General features: G+C 40.0%; 1 protein-coding gene across 1 annotated transcript; it reads left to right on the top strand.

Moving 5' to 3' along the window:
- Nucleotides 1-3,538: 3,538 nt before the first annotated feature.
- On the top strand, nucleotides 3,539-19,148 carry ehd1b (EH-domain containing 1b). Its single transcript, XM_064350133.1, has 5 exons — nucleotides 3,539-4,422; nucleotides 9,050-9,147; nucleotides 16,369-16,781; nucleotides 17,489-17,650; nucleotides 17,907-19,148. The coding sequence occupies exons 1-5, from the start codon at nucleotides 4,022-4,024 to the stop codon at nucleotides 18,429-18,431; spliced, it is 1,599 nt and encodes a 532-aa protein (XP_064206203.1). The 5' UTR covers nucleotides 3,539-4,021; the 3' UTR covers nucleotides 18,432-19,148.
- Nucleotides 19,149-21,092: the final 1,944 nt, after the last annotated feature.

Genomic DNA, 21,092 nt, shown 5'->3' with positions numbered 1-21,092 from the left:
GGCCTCCCAAGCACTCACATGAATATCAAGTCTATTCTCATTATCTTTCTTCCATATATGGACCATTTGATTTCAGTCATATTAATCACCATATATTAAATCGCATATTTGATTTATATTCTGCATATATTTATACATTGTGTGTTTCTATGCAAGTGGTGCCTATCTTCCTCAACTGCACGGTGACATCATACAAAAAACCTATTGTCATTGGTCCTTGAAAGCTAAGGGTTGGGATGGGCTCTGAGCTGGCCAAGCAATGTGCTCACTAAATAAACACTCTTGGATTTATACTCAAACTGAAAGTAATTTGGTTTACCGTTCCATCTGGACAAATAAATGACACATTAATTATTTTATTGTATAGTTTTAATGCTGATGGACTTTCACCAGATGTTTCAAAGGCGACAATAACCTGTATTGACCTGTACTTACCAGTGAGTGTATCTGTGTGTATGCTTGTGTGTGCATGTGTGTGTGTGTGCGAGTGCATTTGTGATAAGTGAGTTCACATACTTGTTGATTTTGTACAAAGTTTTGTTGCCTTTCTTGAATAATGGAGGAACAGCACTGGGCTGGTTCTGGTTCCTCTTGAGAAAAAACTATTAGCAGTAGACAACATATCATGGAAATCATGGAGAGTTTCTGACACAGCAACTGGGTGAAGTACATTTCCTTTTATATTTCCCTAACTGACCAGGAATCAGAAGAGCCCATGTGACCCATGGGTTGGGGCCCCAAGAGTTAGTTATGAAATGCTATTAAAACACTTCTTATTGTACTCCTATTGCACAATTTTCAAACATTTGGTATGCCAAGAACGTTTTTATTAAAATCCACAATCATTATGAATATGACATGCTCGACCATCAATACAAAAAGATGAAAAAGAAATGTTGATGACTGCGTGGATGTCATTTAATGATAATTGAATGCTTTGTGTAAGGTGTGCTTTACAGATACACAAAATACGTCATATTTGAATTTTCAGTGTACATTGTGATACAGTTTCAAGAGCAGATATAGTATACACTGTAAAATTCTGTCCCAACACCAATGCAAAACTAACTGAAGGCAGTCACAAAGGAAATCACAGTTAGTTTAATTGGTCCAGTCGATAATTACATAAGGAAGGGGATTTTTTTTCTCATACAAAATAAAAGATGGAGGGAAAAAATGGGTTTGAATGTCAGTCACTGAACTAGCATATATGGCCATTTTTGGTAAATGGTAAATGGACTGCATTTATATAGTGCTTTTATACAAAGCGCTTTACAATTGATGCCTCTCATTCGCCAGAGCAGTTGGGGATTAGGTGCCTTGCTCAAGGACACTTCGACACGCCCAGGGCGGGGTTTGAACCGGCAACCCTCCGACTGCCAGACAATCGGTCTTACCTCCCTTTTGTCGCCCTTTTTGTATAATATTACATGCCCATCCTGTGTTAAGACTTTTAGTAGAGGCCCATACAAAGGCAATTCCTAATAAAAACTCTATGAGACCTTGGATAATATATTACTTAAAGTAAAATACAAAATTAAAACATCTAGACCAAAACAAGAAGTATAAATGTATCATTTAGCAAATAATATATGTATATATTGCATACTGTATATACACTCACCGACCACTTTATTAGGTACACCTGTTCAATTGCTCATTAACGCAAATATCTAATCAGCCATTCACGTGGCAGCAACTCAATGCATTTAGACACAAACCAAGCATCAGAATGGGGAAGAAAGGTGATTTAAGTGACTTTGAATGTGGCATCGTTGTTGGTGCCAGAGGGGCTGGTTTGAGTATTTCAGAAACTGCTGATCTACTGGGATTTTCATGCACAACCATCTCTAGGGTTTACAGAGAATGGTCCGAAAAAGATAAAATATCCAGTTCGCGGCAGTTCTCTGGGCGAAAATGCCTTGTTGATTGCAGAGGTCAGAAGAGAATGGCCAGACTGGTTTGAACTGATAGAAAGGCAACAGTACCTCAAATAACCACTCGTTACAACCGAGGTATGCAGAACGCACAACACGTCGATCCTTGAAGCAGATGGGCTACAGCAGCAGAAGACCACACCCGGTACTAGCAAATACCTAATGAAGTGGCCGGTCAGTGTATATATACATATATATATATATATATATATATATATGTGTGTGTGTGTATATATTTACTATATTAACTCAGAAATGAAGAGGATGGTTGATATAAACTTAATTTAATATTAGAATTTAATATATAATAATTAATATTGAACTTAAATTACATTTCATGCTAACATAAGATAATCTATTTTATTCGCATGCCTTAAATCACTCCCTTCAGCTCAACAGGAGAAAGTTTTTTTAATTATAAGATATTAGTTGATACATGAGATATCATACAAATTTCAGATATGTTTCAGCTCCAAAGAGAACCCTATATGACTACAGAGTATATTAAGTCACATACAACTAATAGGGAGGACGGTTTTTTTTTTTTTGTAAGTGCAATCCGTTTTCTTTGTTTGTAAATTAATTTAAGAATACAAATATGTATTCATAGTAATGCTGACTACTATGGCAACCATCTACTTACAGTCTTGTCAACTCATTCATCAATAGAAAATAAATGATTTAGCTTTGCAATTTTGATTGGTTTCTTTCAATATTATTATGCTTTGCAGTAGAGAGAGAATGCCCTAGAGAGAGGTTCACTGTGGGCAGCTTATTCCTAGAATTGAATGAAGCCAAATCAAAATAAGAGTCCTAACCAGATGAACAATCACATGGTTCTCAACTGGACTAAGCAGCAACAAGACTACAAATATTCTCTGATTTAAAAAGACCTGACAAGTACAATATTGAACAACCTTGAACACTACTGAGAAATCACATGACCAATAATTTTACCATTGTGTTTGGTATCACCTAAACTATCTATGTTGACTTGCATATTAGAATTAATCGTTAAGCCTTTTCACAATATTTCTTAAGAACAATACGTGATTATAATGACTAATATATATATATATATATATGTGTGTGTGTGTGTGTGTGTGTGTGTGTGTATATTGCAGAATCAGAATAGTCTAGGAAGCTATTACAGAAAATACTATACAACCAACAGTATGTATGCATTTATTTTAAATATTTGAACCCTGTTCTTTTTTACAGATTGTGACAATCACTTGTATGACATTACCATTCATATAAAAAGAAAGAAAAACAAACGCTTATTTGTTGAGGGGCACTGGAACTTCTATGCTCATCAGGCGAACCGTTCACTGACAATTTATTCAGGAAAAAGTACAAACGTTCCTGGTCTATTGTACTTGTCTTGATTATATTACCGATTTATTTCATTTCCAATTATTTCTCCATCATGCATCATCGCCATCTCTTATGTATTAGGCTTGTGTGGTTGTCCAAAAAATCACTATACCAATCTTTTTTTTTTGCTTGACCCACAGAACAGTTGTGTGGCTTTTTCATAGAGGGGTCTTTTATTTTGAAATGTAGCGCGCGCTTCCGGTTGCCTAGCTACATACATACTTTTTGTCGCAGCAAACTTCTGTCCTGACTCCAGACTTTACACCCGGCCGTTCTGGCGCTTTACATTGAGCCTGGGAACTGGAACAAGCTTGCACGCGTTATGACAGTTTGACAGGAGACACGCCTGCAGCGTTAATCTACGGTATATTTTAACGATAGAGGGAACGCAAATTAAATAGCCTACGTTTATCAGTATATTAACAAACTTGCTTAAATATTTCCTGTAAAGCAACTGGAAGACAACACACTAAAAGATTTACTAAGACATCGATAACCTGCCTAGTGACTAACGTTAAGTCACTTTTCCCTAAACCAAGGAGAAAAGAACATTTAAAGTTAAGACCTTTAGTCCTTGCTTTTCTGGAACGTCGGGAAACTTGCATGTTACCAAGCTGACAAATTTAGCGGGTTGTTAATTTTAAACAGAGGTTACACAGTTTTGTATCAATAGAAAAAAATAGAGTTTACGCGTGAGTTCGAAGAAAATGTTCAGCTGGGCCAACAAGAATGGGAGGAAAAAAGACCCTGAACTATTTCAGACGGTTACGGACGGACTTCGACGACTATACCGAACCAAACTCTTTCCCTTGGAAGAAGCATACCGCTTTCATGATTTTCATTCACCAGCTTTAGAGGATGCTGACTTTGACAATAAACCAATGGTCCTTTTAGTTGGCCAGTATTCGACCGGGAAGACCACCTTTATTCGGCATCTAATGGAGCAAGACTTTCCCGGTATGCGAATAGGTCCCGAACCGACCACCGACTGTTTCATAGCTGTGATGCATGGTGAACAGGATGGGCAGATACCAGGCAACGCTCTGGTAGTTGATCCTAAAAAACCATTCCGAAAACTGAACGCTTTTGGCAACGCATTTCTCAACAGGTGAGGTCACCTACGTTTTTAAATTTAAGGACATAGCTCTAGCTGTTTGTAAATTGCGACAGTAAAGTTAGCTTATAAAGTCCATTCAAAGATGATTCACATTGTGAAGATTCATTCTTGCTATCCAGGACCTGGAATCAAGATCACGTTACTTGCTGTGTGGTCAGTCGATTAACGGGTCCGTTACCCTTGTGCTCAACTTTCGCTTGGATTTTAAAGCTGGTTAAGAATACAATATGAGGTAGCAAACCATTAATGCTGCTTTAGACAGAGCATTTTTGAAATGCTTCATTAGACTCAGGAATGGTAGTCTATTTTAATCACGCAGGCACTCTCACATGCCTAAGTGATTAAAACTCGGAAAACAAAGTCCAAGGGTAGCTAAATAACCTTCTTATGATCCCAAGTCTCCTACAAATGATAAATTATTAACCATGTGTATTTTATTTCATTCTTATGTAGGCTAATAGACTTTGTTCGAAATTTTTGGTTGCATGCTTATTGCTCATGGACGGACATAAAGTTTACAGTACACTCTTCAATGAATGTAACATAATTTGTCCCCTTGTTTAGTATCACTTTCATAAATCCCCTTTGTAACGGAGATAAGTCGACTGTTGCAATACGAGGTGCTCGGTTGAATCAATCATTAACTGACATTGCTCTCTAACTCTTACTGACCGGGGGTTAAGGGAGTGATTTCCTTTACGTGTAAAGGACTACGGCCAGTGATTTCATCTAGTGCAATTAAATACACGCCACGGAGTAATTTCAGTTTTCCTTGGCTGTTCTAGCGTTGGCTATCGCCTTTATCATTACCTGGAATGAAAATGACCCTGACCTCAGAAATCCGATGACTCCGATGACTGCTGTTCTTGCTTCTGTATTTATGGTCTGATGGGACAAATTGTGTCACACTTTCACTTCGTACAATGTCTTTATGAAGTAATGACAGAAAAGGGTGTGGATTCTGTCAACTGCAGTGACCTTCAATGTGGATTTTTACTTTAACATAATTACTGAAGCCTTTGGTGATTTAATGTTGCCTACTGCATGCTAACTTGTGATATAGGCAAGTTATGTATTGTGCAGTAGTGTTTGTGGATATGTATGGTAAAGACTGACAGAGGTTTTGAGGGTTTAACATGCTGTGAGGCTTAGTCCAAGCACCAGTTCATTCGGCTGGTTTTACAGTCTACTTACAGTTTACAGCAAGCTTGGCCCACATTTCATATTGACAAAACACATCATTGTAGATCATAATCAAAATGACAGTGGTTCTCATATAATAGAGAATTGCAATGCTTCATAAAGGATTACTATCATAGTCAAAGGGCTGTGGTAGTTTACTGGTGGTCTGCAAATTGTTTTACTTGTCCATCCAGTTCTGTGTACCCCTATAGCAACACAAATTGGGTAAACAATCAGATGTTGCGCTGCAAAATAATTTAATGCAGTTTCGGACAATCTTTGTCCTTGTCGTTCTTGCCAATACACAATTAATTACAGATAACCACTGGAAATATTTCACGTACCCATTGAATAGAATATTTGGAAACAGTGGTTTCAAATATCCAGTACCATAACTGCAATCCATTCATTACAACAATTTTAAGTTTTGAACTATGATCATCAAAGTGTGCAAACTAGAGGGCTGGAACGGTATGTTTGACCTTTCATTAGAAAACACACAAATGCAGCAATACCCATCATCCTCTCACAGTTTTCCTATTGGTTATATTATTTTCAGATTTGATTGATATACCATGGAGTATACTATAAGTAGTTTTGTAAGTTTGGGTCACTGGGGTTTGGAAGCATATAATTTTTTTATTGGTGAAATTGATTGATTACGCCCTTTTCAAGCTTGCCTTAGTGGTTAATGAAACTTTTCAGAAGATTTGTACAACAAACCTGGGAAGCCCAGATAATGCGGACATGCATCTTTGTGTGGCTTGCTGCAGTGTTGTGGTTCCTGACCTTGTTTGATTTCCCCCCTCTGTAGTAAGACCTTTGATGTTAGCTAGATTTGTTTGTCAGTTATTCAAAGGGTGACTTTGAGGACAGGCTAGGAGGGTCAGGGAGGGTGCGATGAATATCAGTCCTGATTGGGTAACGATGAGGAAGGGACAGAATGGTAGTGAGACAGAGGAAAATAAATTCTCACAGGACAGGACCGCAGCCTTAACACTGCAGAGTTGCAAAGGACAGGAAATCTGAGAGGAACAGTTGTCACCTGACCGCTGACGTGACGTTCAGGGTCAGCTCACTCTCAGTTGGTCATATTTCCTTTTTTCCTCTGTAGAGTGAATTGGACTTCTGTCTGTGAACATATCCTATAATAACCAAGGCTAAAGCATATGGCATCACACCAACCTCTGGAATGTGTGCTTGTGAAGATGAATAGCTGTGCTTTCTTTGTTCATACTTTTCATTCAAAGTAATCCACTCAGTGCATACTGTAAATGATGGTGCAGCTTACATGCGCCAGTGAAGGACACAATTGAATTGAGGGATTGTGTTGCTTAATAAATGCAGCTTAATCTTGTAGTCACCCAAATCTCGTTTATTTTTAATTCATCATTTTACCAGCGAAAATCACAATCAAAGCTATACAGACCCATTAGCTCTCTTCTCAATACTTAAAGTAAGAAAGTTGAAATATTTTGATACACAAATAAAATGTATGAAACTTTTCCCTCATAAGTTGACACCTGTGTTTCATCGTCCATGTACAGTATGTGGAAACTCAGTTATAGTTCACCTTTGTGCTATAATGTAAAACAGGGATGTATCGCTACTGTTAGCCAATATGACCAGCCAGATGTCAGTCATTGATATTCGCTAAAGAATTTCCACATCATGCACCCAAATACAATATTTATGTTTTTGTTTCAAGTGTCACAGCCTGGGTGGCACAGTTCACTTTTAATCCATGGCTGCTGCAGCGTGAACCAAAGGAAGGCACATGTTCTGATGGACTGGACACTGCCAGACCCCCGTTTCCCATGGCTTCATCAGCTCACGGTGTGCTAAATGTGACGTCCTTCCTCCCCTACTGGAGGGCCTTGTCTATGAGAGGGCACATCTTCCATAAAGTATTCGCACTAACAGACCTATACAAAAAGCAGTTTGCTGAGTTCATAGTGATGTGGCTTGACAAGAGCAGGAGATGAGTGCTTAACTTCATCAAGGTTCAGATATTTAAAGTAACATTTGTGAGTTTACTAATATTTTGAATCACAACAATCATATGATATTGCTTGATACATTAGTAGTACAGAGAATAAATGCTAATGACATGGAATGTGAAAGAAAAAGTGTCAGCTTGTTGGCCTGTCTTTTTTTTTTTTTCCAGCGGTATTGCTTGGTCAGCTGTTGAAAGTGGAAATGCTAGTCAGACTGTTTGTTCCTTCTGCCCTGACTGTAATAAACGAGATAACTGACGTGGCAGGTTTAGAGTTTACACACACACACACACACACACACACACACGGAACAATCACTCCACATTCATATTCACCCACAGCATGGTTAAATCCATGCAATTCTCATAATGGGGCTGTAATTTATTTCCTCACTTAATGCTACTGAGGAATTTCTTTTACTTGTATTTAAAAAGTGCCCAATCTTGAATGTTAACATTAGCCCTGGGAACCCCTGCCCCAGCCCCTCCAGCCCCCACCCAAACACACACACGGACACACCAGGTTTGTGTTCGTGCAGGTCTGACAGGCTGGTATGTGCCATTGTGCGTCTGTACTACTCAGTACCGTCTCTGTTTCACCACTGTGAAGGAGAGGAGACACAGCACACATTGCAGCTGTTGCTCGGCTAAGGGTGAGGAATGAACAGAATGCATGAGGCAAGGGAGGTATGGAAAAAAGAGGGAGGATGAAGGGAGGCTTCAAGAGGAGGAGAGTGATAAATAAAGGAAAAAATGACTAGAAAATTAGAATGAAAAATTGATGGGGAGGGTAGACATTCAGTAGTGAGCATGCTTTCCATGTGACGGCAACTTTCAGGGACATTGTAGATGTGGGAGACTTGAGTGTTTGCTGTGTGCGATAATGAATAAGGACTCGGATCAGCCACACAGATCTGATCTTGGAAAAAAAGCAAAGAGACAAAAGAAGGAAATGGCAGCCTTCGGTCATTTCAGGGAAAAAGAGTGTAAGGAGACAGGAAGGGCAACTTTGAAGGGCAAAACTTCTCAGGGTTATTTTCAAAATGAGTGAATGCTTTTACTTTTCATAGAGCTTTCACATTTATTCAGAACATGCTAAGGATAGTGTCCTTCATACACTCCCCCATTGGTCCTCAATAAAGTAAGAGAAGTTTGAGCTTTACATCACCAGGGGAGTAACAATGGAAGATTTTCAACAGTGCCTGTCCTTGTTGATGAACAACACTTCAATCCAACAGACCATTGTTGTCTCCCGCATTTTAATTCAGGTGTAGCCAAGGTAGAAATAATCACACACAAGAATACACAGGATTCAACAAGAAGGAACCACTCTGACTGAGATGGTAGGAAGAAAAGACAGGAGCCAAAATATGTAAAGAACCAACCAATTTGAGTTTGAAACAGTATGCAGCTTGTTAATGTGTCCCACTGTGTCTCCAGGTTCATCTGTGCTCAGATGCCCAATGCGGTGCTGGAGAGCATCAGCATCATCGACACTCCAGGAATCCTGTCTGGCGAGAAGCAGAGGATCAGCAGAGGTTTGTACCCCTCTCCCTCTCCTTCTGCATCCTTTCCTTTTTCTCTCACTCGAAGGATCCTGATTAACCACTTTTATTTTACCTCACTGCTCTTCGCTCCTCGTTATAATATTGATGAATGAGAGCACAGACACAGCATGTGTAATGGTAAATGGACTGCATTTATATAGCGCTTTTATCCAAAGCGCTTTACAATTGATGCCTCTCATTCGCCAGAGCAGTTAGGGGTTAGGTGTCTTGCTCAAGGACGCTTCGACACGCCCAGGGCGGGGTTTGAACCGGCAACCCTCCGACTGCCAGACAATCGGTCTTACCTCCTGAGCTACGTCGCCCCTATGGGTAGCGTAGCCTACAAAATTAATTAATTTATTTGTTTAGTCTTTGTAGTGCCCGGCCAGAAACAGTCTTAGACTAACTACACAAAATTCTGTTCATGTTGATTCATAAAAAAATACATGGAAGCTTTGGACCTTCAAGCAAGTATAAGAAAAATTTCACTTAGCCATAAACTGCAGCTTAATCCCAAGGCAGTTGGAGGGGTATTTTTAGCTATCCTGTTTATGTTGGGGCATGCCCACTCACAGGCAACTTTACGTACGAAATCCCCTGCACGCACACATGCATGTGTGTCTATGTGTGTGTGTGTGTGTGTGTATGTCTACAATTTGGTTTGTCCAAAAATGTACAATTTTTGTGAAAACTGTGATGTGTAAATTGACATTGGGTAGATACAGTCTTAGGCACCTTGACATCAAAATTGTGGGCCCTTTTTGTGATTTAAGTGGTATTTGTATTTGTGAAAAACATAGAGAGGAAATGTACATTTACACGGCACTTGAGCAGATGACGCTTGTGTGCACCCATGTTCTGTAAGATGTTATATGATGTACACACGCTATGCATCTGTACATCTGTATATAATTAGGCTTGTTTAAGTTGCGTGGTGTCATGCAGAACATCTTCCTGTCCTGTCCTTTGTCTGGACCGGCTCAGTGTATTGTACCAGTCTGGCCCTCCTCTATGTCCACAATAACAGGAGCCGGTGTGAGTGCCACCTGGAGATAAACAACTGAACACAGAGCAGGGCCAACAAGGGCCAGGAAACAGACAGTGAACCAGGGCAGCAGAACAGGGATGAACTCGCTGGTTGGGGTTGGGGGGGGGGGGGGGGGGGGGCAATGTAGGGAGAGGGAATGTGAAATGCAGAGCAGGAGAGAGTGTTGGCAGTGGCGTTGCTGGAGGTGATGATCTGATTAACTATTTTATATCTCTTTTGATCTCATGGTAAGTTTTATTTGACACAATGAACGGACTCAGTATTATGTGATATAAGCCCACACCCTAACCTGTAGAGAAGCTTGAATGGTCCCATCTGCAGTGCAGATTTATCAAGAGCGGAGTCGGATAACAGATTTTACTAGCTTAAACAATGAAGGTAACCTTTACCCCGTTTCGAGGGAGGGTGAGGTACAGAGCTGAGTGGGAATGAGAGAGAGAGAGAGAGAGAGAGAGAGAGAGAGAAGGTGATGGCAGAGGGGAGGGGAAAGAAATAGTCATACATTACAGAATTGGATAGGAGATAAGCATAGTCAGGCATGGAGAGCGGGGTATAGTTTGGTATGGTAGGAGAGGGAAGAAACACACAGAAACATTCTCTTTTACAGGCAATTAGCTAGTATCAGTTTCTTGAAGTGTATCAAAGAAAGCTTACAGTCAACACCCGCAAGACATTCTCATTTTGTAGCAGTTACAAAAGTCTAATGAGGAGACTTCCATGCACTACAGGATTTACAAAAGGCAAATAAGAGTCTACTGTCATGTTTGGCAGCAGACTTTCCATACAGTGGAAAATTGTATGTGGGCTTTTGAGGGAATTCCAGTGAATTCAGTCCAACGTTTTAGAAGAAGTTTGAATAGAATTCCCCGCTAGTCATTAGTCCAAGTATCTAGATTAATCCTCACAGTTTTGGGGGAAAATGGTCAGAGGTTTTTTCTGAGTTCATTTGGCACAAAGGCAGGCCTCTGGAAGGTGGTTAATCATCTGCTGGTGCCTGCTGACTCAACCTGGACTCTGCATTGGTCTACTACTTTAAGTCGAGTGCTGCTTTGTGTTCTGTTAATCATGATGTACTGTAAGCTATTTACCTTGAGGAAAAATTATTTGTGTGACTTTGTCATAACTTAAGAATCACTTCAGGTCATCCCTGTGCATTGGTAGTCCTTATATTTCAGGAATCCTCTCAACCAATAACTTGACGAACACTTGGAATAGAAGCTAAATTCATTTGCAATCAGCTTAATGACTTCCGTCAAGTAATGGAGTCCCAATGTGGACTAAATTGTTATTGTATATCATTGTATTGTATTTTTCTGCTGTGATCTTTAAGAATCATATTTAGGAAGGAATGTGTAAGTGCTTGTTCTTGGTTATATAGTCATTCGTATTTGTGTTAATGTTGAGCTCAAAATATTAAATAAAAGCTTTTCAGGTTGTTCATCTATAATTTTTATGCATCTTGTCTGTTTTTGCAAACCTATGTGAAATGTTAAAATAAAAGGCTTTTCAGCGACTTCTGCCTGCCTCTAGGACTGCGGTTATTATCCATTGTTTTGGATAACAAAAGATTTTTATTGACCTCGGCAACTGCAAACATCTTGCTGTCTGCGTCAATCAAGGGTGTCCCTCAAGGTTCAGTTTAGGGACCACCCATTATTTACTTCTATGTGGTATTTTCCTTCTCCTAAGTGTCAGGTTTCAGGGTTGTACTGATAAAGTGCAGATCTACTTGGCAAATTAAACCAAGCAATTACATGAAGGGCACAGTGTTTTTGGGGTTTTGGAGGGTGACATAGCTCAGAAGGTAAGACCGATTGTCTGGTAGTCAAAGGGTTGCCGGTTCAAACCCCACTCTGGGCGTGTCGAAGTGTCCTTGAGCAAGACACCTAACCCCTAACTGCTCTGGCGAATGAGAGGCATCAATTGTAAAGCGCTTTGGATAAAAGCGCTATATAAATGCAGTCCATTTACCATTTACCATTTTTTGTATACACCTTCTATGATGAAATTATGGCAAGTCATTGACTGTACTAAATGTACCCTATTAACATTTTTTTACATGATTTCTATGATAGCAGTTTTGACAGATCCGCAATTTCATGAAATATGCTGGCATGAAGCACTTACGAGCAAAATTTATTCAACTGTACGTAGGCCGATTAGCTCAGCCTTTAAAAAGCTTATGATCGATCTGCTTCCCACATGTTGCCTTGTTCAAACTTCTAAAAAAAAGATCTACTTTTGGCAGATCCTTTGTATGAATCCACAATCCACCTTATATACTGTACACTTTACTGAAATAACTGTATACCCTGTGTGGTTAAAAAGAGAAGCTAAAATTGACTTCAGTAAAGCAACTGTAGTTCAGAAATGCCTGCTGATATAAGACTATTGACATTTTGAATGTCTGAGAATTAATGTATGTTATTGAAGTATTAGGTTTCCTTTTTTACGGGGTTTTTGGCTAAGAGACTATGCCGTCTTAAAATAACAGTAAAATGTGTTTAAAATACAATAACATTCCCATTTATAAAATACTGTTACATTATTAACAATATTGAAACATAAAATTAAATGTAAAATTTAGCAAGTGCACAATTCATGGGTACCGTCTCTGGGTCTCCACTTTTGTTGAATACTTGGCTATCTTGGAGTAGTTCAGGGAAATGCAATGGATGAAACCAGCAAATCTGTCACTCAGTGTGAGGAGGTTATTAGAGGGGTTATCACTGCTAAACACACTGGAACACCCCAATTCAGTCACACAAGAAATTCCATTCCGCTGCCAAAAATGATGTCACTATTAACTACTGTGCTTTGGAACGTAAACCTCTGTTCACTGAACGTGTTCCTACAGTAGGTATTTAATTTTCGACTAGGAAAGATCTACTGTAGGAAACAAGCTTGCGTTTAGACCCCTTACTGTTTAGAAGGGTGGGGGTAGGGGTGGTGATGGAGGGCAATATTATGCTAACAAATGAAAATGTTCATTTACAGGCATGGTTTTTCAGGGAAGTTGCCTTGGACTTGACAGCCTATATTCATCTTATACCCATAATGTAAGAGCCCTGACACGTCTCAGTACAGAGGCTCCATCAAAGAAACAGCTGTCTCTTTTATTTCTCCATGGTTTAACTATGTAGTGCAGTGTGGTTTCTAAATTTGTAAGCATATTCTCTATGGGCTGACTTAACATCTTAACCAACTGTGAATAATTGCTGTGGCAATTAGGTTAGGGAATGTTTGTATTGTCTGAAGATTGTCTGGTGTAAATTGTTCTCATAGCAGCTGAACGAAGACACAATTTTACCCAAAATAAGACAGCTGACTAGGCCTATTTCTGTGTTGCCCGCATGGCTGGTGTCAGTTTACCAATTGTGACTTCATCGAGGGTAGGGTGTGTGGCTGAGGACTGTCGTGTCAGTTGCTGTGTGTGCTGTCCTACACACAAGCAGCTGGCATTTCACTGTCACACACTAGCGCTTATTGGACTAAACTGACACTATGGTGTACATATGTACACTCCCAGACTTTCACACACACACACACACGCACACACGCACAGACACACACACAGGTGCAAACAGTATCTTACATCTCTCTCTCTCTCTCTCGCACACACAAACACACACACACACCTAGACACTATACACAGATATGTGAGTGTCCCACAATGTAAGTGAGTGAGGAGTGTTCCATTACTAACACAGTGGAAGGAAGGAAGACGGGAGGAGGGGGGTTATTATGTGCTAGTGGAAAAAAGAACACCTTCCAGTTCTCTCTGTGAGGGGCGACGACTGAGGGGGGCTTTCATTTCTATTGTGTTCGGGCTGCTCTGGAAATAACGATGCCATTCATAGGATATTTTTTCTGTTTTCTGTGAATTTATTTTCTTTCATTTTCCTTTAATTATCTTATTGTAGAGGAAAAATGTTTAAAAACGTAAAATGTAAATATGTGCAATAAATATGTGTTACAAATATGTAAAAAAAAAAACAAAAAAAACAGTACACTAAAATACAAATTAACTTCAGTTTTAAACCTGTTTTAAAATGTGTTTGTGCTGTCCGGTAAGAAGTCGGAGGTTTGTGTAGGAAAGGTTTGTCAGGGGAAGTAGGAAAGGAGAATAGATGACAAGGTCAAGAAAAAAATGCAGGCCTGAAACTGGGGGTTGTTGGCAAGTCTGTTTGAATGATGAGAGCCTGATATTGAGATAAGGAATGAGGGGATAGTGTTCCAAATTTTGTGTATGTGTGGAAGATGGATGTGGGCCATAGCTACTGTTTTTACCTGGAGTAGAATTCTGAGGTGGAGCATATGACTTGGATGTATCGAATTGTCTCAATTAAAAATAAAAATAAAAAAAAGTATTTTTGCGACAGTTTAATCTGTGTCTTCACAACATCTTGTACATGGAAAGAGGACTGTTAAGATTATGTGCAACTAAAAGACTGTGAACAGAACTGCTTAATCTGCTGGTAGGTATTACACACTTCAAGGGGAAGTTGAGATGTCTGTAGTGTTTGTTGAGGTGCTTGCACTCAGACCCAAATGGATCTGACATTCTGGAGAGCTTGTCACTGTTTTTCTCACTTTGCATGATACTAGGAAACATAAAAAGTACAGGGAGCGAAACTCTCCTGTGACTTTGTTGGATTATTCATTAATGGGATGTGTCTTAATCAAGCATTCTATTGACATTAAGGATTGCTTTGACAAAAGCATTCGCTCCCAGTCGGCAAAGATTTACTGCATGAGTTTATTACTGATGGATTGTATTTGAGCAGTTTAATCTTATGATTATTATGGTTGCGCACACAAACCTGCCATGGGCTTGTTCCATAAACCTATTCAATGCAAGTTCAACGAAACTATGTTACTTCTAAATATAGTCAAAGAGAACTTTTATGTTGGAAGTAAATTAACAACTTGAAAGCCCCGTAACATCAAGGCTAAGACAGAACGGAAGCTTGTTTCTGTCAAACTATATCTGGCAACATATAGTTCAACATAAACATAAAAGTCCCTGTGATGTTCACGTACCTCACAACCTATATGATTCCTATAATGACAGATCTGTGAGTGCAGCAGTAAGGTAAAAACATTCTGCTCTTTGTCCCACTGCTGCTGTGCTGAACTGCAGTCAAAGGGACAGAGGAAGAGGTCTGATCGTTAGACTGGTGCCTGGGATACACAATTTATGGTTCTGAGCTTTTTCCTGTTTGTCAGATAGCAGTGAATTTGCAAGCTCTGCAGTCAGTTACTCGCAAGTGCTTCTGTGACCGCCTCTGCCTGAAAGAGCAAAAAGGAAGAGGGCCAGTTATTTTCATTGACCACTGTTTTTGTCATGCTGGGAGAGAGGCGGGATGGGGTTATTTAGGCATGGGCTTCCTCAAACAGGAAAAATGGTTTTCTTTCTCTCTGTGAAATATTTACCTGTTTGTGCATTTAGAGAGGCGGGTCTTGCAAATACTGGAGCCAGTGGAAGGAAACACCCATTGGGGCATTCAGTCATCAATATTGACTGATACACTCAAGTTGCACACATTCACACAAATTTCTCTGTGAATGCTTACTTTTTATTGGTCAGTAAGAACTTAATAGAGGCATGTCATCTCTGGATTATTCTTTCTAATTTGTTTAAAGCTTGCTGCATGTAACAGGGGAAGATTACTCGCTTTGTTCTCAGAGTGGCAACACTGTACTCCCTCTAGTGGTCAGTTTGCCTTAATTGTAAAAAGGGCTGAAAAAATATCTCAAATACATATTTTGCTGCTATATCTCCACTTACTACTTCATCTACGTAAACATATGAATGACTGACAAGCTTTTTGCTGAACTGGTTAGTTTCCCCCTGGTTATGGTATAGAAAGGTTAGAACAACAGCAGTAGGAATACAGTGAATAAGTTAAGGTGCAAATATTATTGGACTGGCATTTTTTTGTCTGGTGTCTAAAATTATTTCAGTTATGAGACTCACTGGCACAATTACGTCATACAAGTGTTTAGACAGTATTGAACAATGAACTCTCGCCATAAGACGCAAGTATGTTGATCACCGAGAATGACAAGCTGAGTGTGGATCCATGATCTTTAGCGGGCTGTGGATGGCATGACCCACAGACACTCACTCCTTTCCTGTTCTTACTTTCCTACGACTCCAGGCTACGACTTTGCAGCAGTGCTGGAGTGGTTTGCGGAGAGGGTCGACCGCATCATCCTGCTCTTTGACGCCCACAAGCTGGACATCTCGGACGAGTTCTCGGAGGTCATCCGGGCCCTGAAGAACCACGAGGACAAGATGCGGGTCGTGCTGAACAAGGCGGACCAGATTGGCACCCAGCAGCTCATGAGGGTGTACGGTGCCCTCATGTGGTCGTTGGGCAAGATCATCAACACTCCTGAGGTGGTGCGGGTCTACATCGGCTCCTTCTGGGCCCAGCCTCTCTTAGTGCCGGACAATCGCAAGCTGTTCGAGGCAGAGGAGCAGGACCTGTTCCGAGACATACAAAGCTTGCCCCGAAATGCTGCCCTGCGTAAGCTCAATGACCTTATAAAACGCGCCCGCCTTGCCAAGGTAAGGACTCTTGCGCAATGCGACTGAATTATATGCAAGATTCTTGCAACTGCACTCACTCCAGGAGAGAGAAGCTATTTGTTGCAGTCAATCTTGTAGGTAATTATCTGGATGGAATTAAAACCAGCAGCAGCCTTTCAAGAACAGGGAGGGCAACTGTGCAGTTTGGCTTTTTTGTCTTTAAACATTTACTGCTAATTGTCATCGGTAGTACAACAGACAGTCACAATCCAACCAGATTAGTCCCATTGTACTGGCTTCCTGTCCCTGAAGAATGTGATGATTCAATCATACTACATTTGTAGATGTATAGCTGCCCAGTTTTCTTTAAACTTAGGATAATATTCAGGTGTTTTTAAGTGATTATAGGTGTATGACTAATCTCCTTAAAAGAGTTGGCCACGTACTGAGAATGTACTTGTCCATTAACCTGAAAAATTGCAGAATGATATATAACATAGTGATGCCAACTTTTCAGTGTTGAACATAAGCCATTATTAAATTAATTATCATGTTTCCTTTCATCAAAATTGCTCTGTGTGTGTATGCATACTTTCAAGGCAAGGCTGATTGGGCTGAAGTGCTCAGTTTCTCTACTTCCAAACTGGACTCAGGCATTTCAATTTCATAATTTTAACAGTTGTCCTGACCTGAGTATTCTGTGTTTGAGTCATGGATTTACTAGGAAATATTCTCCTCATTTTCAGGTCCAGGCCTATATCATCAGTTCCCTGAAGAAAGAAATGCCCATGTTCGGGAAGGAAAACAAAAAGAAGGAGCTGATTGCTAACTTGGGTGAGATCTACCTGAAGATCGAGAAAGAGCAACAGATATCTCCAGGGGACTTCCCCAAACTATCTAAGATGCAGGTACAATGTATAATTCAGTTCAAGAATGTGGGATGAAGTTAAACTGCTGTATTTTAGACTGATACTCATTTATATATTTGCTAATTATTGAAATTATTGGATCATTACACTTTGTAGCTCTGGAACAGCTCTGACATCTTTTTAGATAGTATTTGTACCTCTTGTTGCATTTTGGCTTGGATATCGAATGTATTTCCTACAAATCAAACCCAAAATTATTTTTGATGTTTCTCTCTCTATACCTTCACTATCCCAGGAAATCCTGGCCGGCCAGGACTTTGCTAAGTTTCAGACTATCAAGCCCAAATTGCTGGAAGCTGTAGAGGATATGCTGGCCAACGACATTGCCAAGCTGATGACGCTAGTGCGACAGGAAGAGGCTGCCATGCCCAGCCAGTCTGTTAAGGGTGGCGCATTTGAGGGCACCATGAATGGACCCTTCGGCCATGGCTACGGAGAGGGCGCTGGCGAGGGCATCGATGATCTGGAGTGGGTAGTAGGACGCGACAAGCCCACCTATGACGAGATCTTTTATACCCTCTCACCTGTCAATGGAAAGGTGTCGGGCGCCATGGCCAAAAAGGAGATGGTTAAGTCCAAACTACCCAACACGGTCCTAGGAAAGATCTGGAAGCTGGCCGATGTGGACGGAGATGGCTTCCTCGACGATGATGAGTTCGCCCTGGCCAATCATTTGATTAAGGTGAAGCTGGAGGGTCACGAGCTCCCTGCTGAGCTGCCTGAACACCTGGTACCCCCATCAAAACGAGGGCACGAGTGAGGCTGGAGAACGAGGACCTGCAGGAGGTCTGGGTTTATGAGGGTGGTTTAGGTTTATCTGTTAGCACCCATACAAGGTGGGGTGCAGAGATTGATATTTAGAATTCAAATCAATATATAATAGAAAATAGAAGTTGATGACAAAAAATTCATATAGTCATTTTTTAATAATAGAGAAATAAACTAATATATTCATCACCCAAATGATTAGTCCACAGTTATTTTATTTGAACTATTACCTGCACTTGTCAATTAATTTTCTGACTCAACACCATTTCTTTGAAGCCCACAGTAATAATTTTATCCAGTTACATTATCCACTCCTTAATAGTAAAAACATCTGCTCCTGAAGCCTCATTCTTCTCCTTTCTGTCTACATACTTTGGATGCTGTTCCAATTTTGAGCAGAACCCTGTTTTCCACTGAATTGCATCTCTGGCAGTGATTGATAAAAATCGCATGCTTTCCAAGGTGCATTTTCTAAGGTAGAGACTAAGCTATCACAGAGATTCCCCTCTAACACATGTTGTAAAATAAGCTGCAGTTTATATTACACCATTGCTCATGTATTGTTAGCACAGAAAAGTCCCATATTAAAGCAGACTGCCTTGATCCCAATATCTCGTCCTTTAGCTAGTATCAGACACTGACACACTATAAGTAATGTGTATATGTATATTGTGTTTGTCTTTTTAAATAAAATGCACTCTATAAAATACTATGGATTTTTCTTTCTTCTAAATCTATTTAATGTCACATTGAAATGTGATGTATGGGAAAAAAATAAGACTATAACGAGTATACACATTTGAAGTGCGACGTTTTAGTTGCAAAGTCCTATTCGTGAACAGCACCTTCTAACATTATATAGCAAGATATGCGTTTTAGCTCCACTAGCACCCACAACAAATGGTAATGCAGTATCACTCTTACGGCTAATGGCGAAACTATAACTTCAGCACAGTTCCAGCGCCCTCACCTGGCCAATGAATTTGATGCTTTGATCATGGGTGTGCAACGCTAAAAGCTTTAACGTGACCGATGCGTTTGTGGAAGTTCCAAATGGTGTACCAAAACATTAATTGGGTTTCCGTAACTACGTTGTGAGACTTCTGGTATAAATGAAACAAGCCAGTTAACTCTTTTAAGTTTAGAGGTGGTATGGACAAAAATAATCTTGGGAGAGCCCTTAACGTACACGTCTCTTTGTTTTCTTCCTTCTCTCGTTTCTATTCTAAAGTAAATAAACAAAATGGGAGATATTTTCAGTGTCTTATAAAACCACATTCCCGTGCAGCTGCCTCAAACTGCATCGCTCGAAATCCAAATTATACTTTGTCTCAATTCCAGCCCAGTAAAATGTATTAGTGTAACTTAAGCAATATTTATATCTTTATTGCTGAATGATTTAATTACATATATCCAGTAAACAAATCCAATTTCTATCAAACGGAAGTCTGTTGCGAAGGCCCTTGCGAATGCCTAGTCACAAAACGCGCGTAGAATAAAAAGAATGTGTCTCCGCCCCTGAAACATTCATGGCGCGATGGCGGAAAAATCTGCACTTCGCCGACGGTCCGAGGGCAGGCGAGGTTCTGGACTTCTCCTACAAGCACCAGCACATTTGAGTGAGGAACAAGTACTGCAGGAGTCCCTTATCCGTCTCACCAGCGTTACTAAAGCGATAACAGCCAATATCCGCAACATAAATGGAAATTTGGACAGGTAGGCTACTGCCGGACAGTTTGCGCGCCGAATTTTAAAAATCTTTGCTATTTGCTTTCAAAAGCATTTCTCTGTGGCCAAATCGGTTTCCAATCAAGCAGACAATTAAAGATGTAGCTAGCTATCCGTTTGCAACCTAGTTTTGATTTTGTGTTAGCACATAATAAATGAGTTCTATCAAATCAAACAATATGGTCTAACTAACTTTCTTGCAGGATTCTAGAGGACAAAGCTGACATCGAAGAACTAGAGACTATACTGGTAGGTCATGTACATGTGTTAATTTGCTGGATTTCAAATTACTGGAATCAGACATTGCATTACATTTATTTGCGGTGTACAATATGTGCATACCGAAGGTCATTGGAACAACTACAATACACAGGTCTGATAAAGTACAATACTCATTTTGTAACAGTTATTCATAACCATGAACACATTAAACGCTGGGGCCACTGCACTGGGACTATTTACTTGAACTGTACCGTGTACGGCATTAAGTAGGCTATAGTAGATTGCTCAGATAGCCTAAAACAGTTATTGTAACTAGATTTTGAGGAACTGGGTTCCAGATCATGCTATTTTTACTCTTATAACCATGATAATACTAACTTACTGTATTTGTAAAGTAGGCATAACCTCTATGTATGTCTGATCGAAAGCTAAGTTGGCAACTTGATAGAATACCGATAGTGTTTTTGTAGTTGGTTTAAGTTGAATAATTGTGCCGCTACTTTGTGCTATAGACTATCACTTAGCCACAAGAGGGCAGACAAGTCCACCTCGGGTGCATTCCTGTTTAGTTCTTTGGTTTATTTTTTCCATCCCAAAACTCAAAAAAGTGGTATACAACAGAAACAGAAGGCGTAAAGAGCCGTGCCAATTATATGGACTAACATTCAAGATGTGCAGCATGAACAGCAGTACAGTTTGCTGC

The sequence above is a fragment of the Anguilla rostrata genome, chromosome 9, assembly GCF_018555375.3.
Source record: "Anguilla rostrata isolate EN2019 chromosome 9, ASM1855537v3, whole genome shotgun sequence".
NCBI classification, from domain to species: domain Eukaryota; kingdom Metazoa; phylum Chordata; class Actinopteri; order Anguilliformes; family Anguillidae; genus Anguilla; species Anguilla rostrata.
Note: the sequence above shows the minus strand (reverse complement) of the source record. Positions and strands in the feature narration are given on the sequence as shown.

Excerpts from the sequence above, each read along its gene's own strand:
- ehd1b (XM_064350133.1), top strand. The coding sequence starts at position 4,022 with ATGTTCAGCTGGGCCAACAAGAATGGGAGGAAAAAAGACCCTGAACTA. Across the intron at positions 9,148-16,368 it reads GAAGCAGAGGATCAGCAGAG|GCTACGACTTTGCAGCAGTG; the intron begins GTTTGTACCCCT and ends CTACGACTCCAG. Across the intron at positions 16,782-17,488 it reads AACGCGCCCGCCTTGCCAAG|GTCCAGGCCTATATCATCAG; the intron begins GTAAGGACTCTT and ends CCTCATTTTCAG.